The 5,956-nt window shown below is 39.2% G+C and overlaps 1 protein-coding gene across 4 annotated transcripts in view; it reads left to right on the forward strand.

Moving 5' to 3' along the window:
* The window catches only part of SBNO1 (strawberry notch homolog 1), a 55,658-nt gene extending 50,943 nt beyond the window's left edge, over positions 1-4,715 (forward strand). For all 4 annotated transcript variants that reach the window (XM_077748084.1, XM_077748083.1, XM_077748086.1 and 1 more), the window contains 4 exons: positions 687-824; positions 1,443-1,519; positions 3,039-3,232; positions 4,468-4,715. In XM_077748084.1, the coding sequence (XP_077604210.1) occupies positions 687-824; positions 1,443-1,519; positions 3,039-3,232; positions 4,468-4,610 (552 nt within the window). In that variant the 3' untranslated portion in view covers positions 4,611-4,715. The remainder of the gene's footprint in view (positions 1-686; positions 825-1,442; positions 1,520-3,038; positions 3,233-4,467) is intronic.
* The last annotated feature ends 1,241 nt before the right edge of the window (positions 4,716-5,956 follow it).

Below are 5,956 nucleotides of genomic sequence, written 5' to 3' on the forward strand. Positions count from 1 at the left end.
CCCGCCTTCTCTGTTCCTTCCCTGCACATGGTCTCCCTTTCTCCCTGTCTCTCTCAGAGTAAATAAAAGAAGAAACGGGGGAACCTGGGTGGCCGAGTTGGTTATGTGTCCAATTTCAGCTCAGGTTACGATCTCACAGTTTGTGGGTTTGAGTCCAGCATCAGGCTCTTTGCTGTCAGCGCAGAGCGCACTTAGGATCCTCTGTGTTGTCTCCCCCCCCACCCCCCGCTTCCCCCATTCATGCTTGCTCTCAAAAATAATAAACACTTAAAAAAGAACAATAGAGGTAAAAGGATTTTCCTGTGAATTCCCTACTTGCCCCTCCCTAAACTCCTACCTCATAGATCTCTGAGGCAAGAACATGGACTAGAAGAAGCAAAATTGTCTCCACTGGACATTTTTGCTTTAAAGCTTATTCTAAACAATCTCCTAAAGAGTATTTTGGCCCTCAATCTATGTTTTGAGCGACCCTCAGAATTCAGATCCAACAGTCTTCATTTTGCTGAGACCTGGTGAGACTCTGGTGGCCAAGCAGCTGCTGTCCTTTTCCACAGTTATGGATTCGGGTGCTGCTGTGGCGTTACAGCCTTTCAGAGGGTTGCATTGCTAATGTGATGGTACAAAACACAAGTGTATCGTAAGGTGTGCAGTACGAACCTTCATACTTTCTCACTTTCTTTTAATAGATAAGGAACAACAAGAAAACTGCCATCTTAGTTAAAGAAGTGAACCCAAAAAAGAAGCTTTTCTTAGTCTATAGACCAAATACTGGAAAACAGCTCAAGTTAGAAATTTATGCTGATCTAAAAAAGAAATATAAGAAGGTAACTTTTCATTTGTACATTATATTGTTTATGAATACTTGTTTTATAATAATATATTGAACCCATGTTTAGGAGCGCTTTGTGTCTGTATATAAAATCATGTTACAAATTTTCCCTATTTGATTATAGGAAAATTGTTTTTAGAAAACATTTTGTCAAATTTTGCTATATTAACATACCAGTCTTAATATTACCAACCATTTAAGAAACTTTAAGATGATTATTTGAAAGAGCTTCTGTTGTCAGAAAAGGAAACTTCCAGCATTAACTAGAAAAAATAGAACCATTAAATACATTTATGTTTTGTAACAATTTGTAGAGAAACGGTGAATGAATACTTTTTTCCTAGCATTACTATGATTTATTCTTAGTATTACCTTGTATTACTATTCTTCCTAGCCAATTTCAACAGTTATCATTAAGCTAGCTATTTGAGACATTTGTTATATAGGAAGAACCTGTTGGCAGGATTTTATGAATGGTATTCCAATGCAGCTGGTAACAAGGGCCAGATTTTCTGTACCGAGAGGATTTTAAGTTGGCTTTAGAGACCATAGGAAGGCAACCAGTGAGTTTAAAACAATCCTGTTTCAATGGAATTTTTGTCTTATTTTACAGGTAGTCTCAGATGATGCCCTGATCCACTGGTTAGATCAGTATAATTCATCTGCAGATACTTGTACTCATGCTTATTGGTTAGTATTTTCATGTTTCTCACCGTATTTTCCAAAATGTAATCAAGACTTAGTTGAAGCCCACATTTGCTTTTTAGTTGTCTGTCTCTCGAAGTCCATGAACAAATGATGTGCTGTTAGGTGTCGTTCCTTCAGTCAGAAATGCTTGTGTGTCTGTGGGCCACGTGCTGTTGAGGTGTCCCCTGCTCCTCACGAATGCTTTACTTCCAGCCAGCTGCTCCCTGGCAGTAGAGACTTGACCGTCCACCTCCTTGTTAAAGCTGACTTTCTCTCCCTCCTTCTCTCCTTCTTTCCCTTAATTTTTTGCTTTCTCTCTTTCTTAAAAAAAAAATGTACTGGCGTCTCAAATCACTTTCATTTTTGAGGCTAGGAAACCTGTAGGAAATTACAGTTGCTGGCCCTGCGGGTGGTTCTGCGGCGCTGCTGGGCCGCCTGGGGCGCGCTCCTTCCAGTCACTGCGGCGGCCCCTTACTTCCTGTGTCCGCTCCGGGCCCGTAGGTGTGGGGGGGATTCAGTACCCTGCACGTCGTAGTTCCCTCACTGTTTCCTTACCCATTAAGTAGTCACTGGGGTATCTGGCTCATTTTATGAAAAGGAATATAGGACATAGATGAATATTTAGGTTTTTTTCTTCTTTTAAGACACATGTAGGAAGATAAATTTGTTGTCATTTTGAGAGCAAATTAGTGCTTTTGGAAATTAGGGAAAACTTTCAAGATCAAATATTCTTAAAGTTAACTTACAGTAGTCCTCTCTAAAACATTTGCTTTGAGTATTAGCAAGAAAAGTGCCCAATACTGTGTATTCTTTTGAGTTACTATTAAAAGATAATTTTGTTAAGGAATTGTATAAATAATTTTATAAACCGTGTCTTTTATTTATTTTTTTTACAGTTTTAAAAAAATTTAATAGTTTCATTCTTTTGGTTTGCTGAGGACTTTCTCACATGATTTTATAATACATTAGTTTTATACTTTAGAAGTAACCGGCAGAATTATTTTATAAACTAGCATCAATATAGTAAACTAACAGATGTTAAAGTGACAAATGTTTACTGGAGGGGTTGTCGGCTGGGAGGGGGGCTAAATGGGCAAGGGCCGTTAAGGAAGACACTTGTTGGGATGAGCACTGGGTGTTCTACATAGGGGATGAATTACTAGAATCTACTCCTGAAATTATTATTGTCCTATATGCTAACTAACTTGGATGTAAATTAAAATTTTTAAAATGACAGATGTTTAAATGGGTATCAAACCCAGTAAATAAACCTTTTTAACCGGAGTCAGGCCCCAGAAATTTTATTTTCTAAAACAAATTTTAGAAATTTAATAAACCAGTAATGACACCTTAAATTGGAAAGCATAATCCAGTATGTCAAAAAGAATGTAATCTAAGAAACTGTCAATAAAGGCAAATTGTGCTAGGACACTTTCCATTTGAAACATAGGTAGACTTTGCGAGCTGTTCACGTGTGTGTATGTGTATACTTATACATTCTTCCCCCCCCCATTTTTCCTAGGCGTGGCAACTGCAAAAAAGCAAGCTTGGGATTAGTTTGTGAAATAGGTCTCCGTTGCCGCACATATTATGTATTATGTGGCTCCGTACTGAGTGTCTGGACAAAGGTTGAGGGTGTTCTAGCATCCGTCAGTGGCACAAATGTGAAAATGCAGATTGTTCGGCTAAGAACAGAGGATGGACAACGGATTGTAGGTGAGTCTAATTTGGAGGGGTTTGAGCTATCGGGAAAAATCAGATCCTATCCTTTTCTTACTTTGCTTCTAACACTGTAGAATTAGTATCTGTTCCAGTAATGGGGTAGAGTTTGCTTTATATGTTCCTAAAAGGTTGAATGGAAGTTAAGCCTTTGAATGGGCCTTGTTGATTCTAGCTAAAGTTACGATGTCATTTATTTTAGGCTGCTCTCAGCTGTTCTTGCTCCCCTTCCTCACTGTTGCTGTCTGTGCAAGCTCTCTGGTGTAAAGACTAAGCCCAGCTTCTTGCTCAGGATTCTCTGAAGTCTACTAGTTTCTAGTCATTGAGCAAATTGAGACTGGAACAGAAGTCACTGCACAGAGGAGGGACTGGAGTTTTGCAGAGCGCATGGGCAGACCAGGCTAGCTGTTCCCGCCATTCTCTAAACTGCAGGCCTCGCAAGGATTCATCGTTACTGCACTTTTCCGTGTGGCTTCGTGTTTGTTGCATTTACAACTACCTTCCTTTTTATCAAGGGGCTGCGGATTGGCAACCCGTGGGCCAGAGTCAGTCCTTGACCTTTTTTTTTTGACCCTCCAATATTTTTGGTTGTTACAAGTTTGCATTTGAATTAGTTGCCACCATTTAAAAATCAAAAGGCTGGGTTCTGTTTTCTCAAAAACCGTGTACCTGTGCGTGCGTGTGCGCGCGCGCACACACACACACATACACACACACACACAAAACAGTTTATGTGGAACATCTAGCCCCTGTTCCCACATGGGAGGAGTTGAAGTTCCTTTACGGAGGGCGAATACTTCCCACAGTTTGCTGACATCTGTAGTGTGCCCACTTAGAAGGTACCTGCTTCACTAAAAGCAGTTGAATTCACAACCACTCTTCTGGAGTCTGCGTACGTTAATACTTGCCAAAGACGGTTGTGTTCGCCTGCATTTGTGGAGCTGCGAAGACAGTAGATAGAAAGACACTAGCGGACCTTCATTCCTCCACCAAGAAGATGGTGTTGCAGTAGATGTGCGTGTGCTTAGGTCTCTGCGAGCAGTGCTGCTGAGGAACTGGGTTACTTCTGAAGGGACAGCTCGGTTCTTAAGTATTCGTTTAGTTTTTGGGTGGAGTCTTAATCCTTAACACTTAATATTACGCTTCATTTGGAATGTGCTATGAAGCTGTAAAAAACCGCAGTAAGATTTTTCCTGGTTACGGCCTTGATAAATTCTTGTTTCTAATTGCAGGTCTGATCATTCCTGCAAATTGTGTGTCTCCTCTTGTAAATCTCCTGTCAACTTCAGACCAGTCTCAACAGCTTGCGGTCCAACAGAAACAGCTCTGGCAGCAGCGTCACCCGCAGAGCATCGCCAACTTGAGCAACGCTTAAGAACAGACAGGTTTCAACATGGATGTATCTGAAATGCTGTTGAAGCATATCATTTGCATAAAAATCAGGGACAGTTTCCAAAGAATTATAATTTTTTTCAGTTGTGCTCTCTCTAGTTAATTTTTTTGGGAATAAGGACAAACCTGGAATAGATAGCAAAACTGAAAATCAGCAGTGCCGATGGTGGTACATATGTCTTTCCTTTTGCTTTTCCCATGGTACTTCCCATATGCTTTTACTTTGGGCGAGCAGAGGGGTACGGATGCGTGCGTGTGTGTCTGTTTGTTTGTGAGTTTGTTAAAGGCTACAAACCACAATTGGTTTAAAAATGCTTGGAACTTCCCAAACTGGCTTTACTTTTATGTTATACAGTGCTCAGGGTTAACGCAGTACATCCATGCAATTGCTGTGGGAGTTATCCCCAGATGCATGTGTTTTGAGTCTATAAATATAGAAAATATATATTGGTTTCTTTTTCCAACGTATTAAACAATAGGTTTATTAAAGCATGAAATGAAAGGTTGCATATCATGCATTCGGGTTCTTTTTAGTTTTTGTTCTGACAGTGCATGTCTTTGAAAGCATGCGTAAACAAGATTAAAACAAGTCAAGTAACGGAGAGAAACATTTGTAGATGTACAGCATTGGTTATTGCATTTTTATAGTGTTTATACCTGGGTATTGCTTCTCACCCCGCNTGAGTATATACTTTTTTTTGTGGTAAAACTCTTAAAAGTTAATTTTAATGTATTAATAGTATTCCTAATGTGTGCTGCAAAAATGGCTACAAGCCTGCTTTTCTTAAAATTACATTTTCCTTAACTTAAAGATAGTTTTAGAAGTACAAATTGGCTTCCATCTTGCAAACAATCTTTTTTTACTTCATTATCTTAATTTGTCACTCATAAAAAAGGAAACCGTACTTGAGCTGTAAACTAGACAATGAGGAAACACTTGAGGCTTCTGCTGTATGTTTATTTCTTGTTGTTATTGTTGTTACCCAGTAACTTGAATATTGTTTAATGTGTTGTAAGACATTGTAGAGTTTATCTCAAGCTGTTAAAAATGGTAATGTACAAATGTGAATAGATACTTATCTATAATATGGGTAAGTTTTGTTTCGCCTATAATAGATGTTTATGAAAACAAGTGAGGGGACAATTGGTTTTTTTGTTTCCTTTTGTTTTCCTTTCCCTTTGTTTTGCCTGCACAGGTTGCACTATTGATAAAAATGAGATTGTATAAACCTGGTCAAAAGCTGCAAGATGCCACAGTCTTGTAGATGTCAAATAAAAAGTTGTTATACTAACCAGAAGTGGACTCTTGCTTAGGCCCTCCCCACCTTC

This window comes from Crocuta crocuta, unplaced genomic scaffold (assembly GCF_008692635.1).
Source record: "Crocuta crocuta isolate KB4526 unplaced genomic scaffold, BGI_CrCroc_1.0 scaffold29, whole genome shotgun sequence".
Lineage (NCBI taxonomy): Eukaryota > Metazoa > Chordata > Mammalia > Carnivora > Hyaenidae > Crocuta > Crocuta crocuta.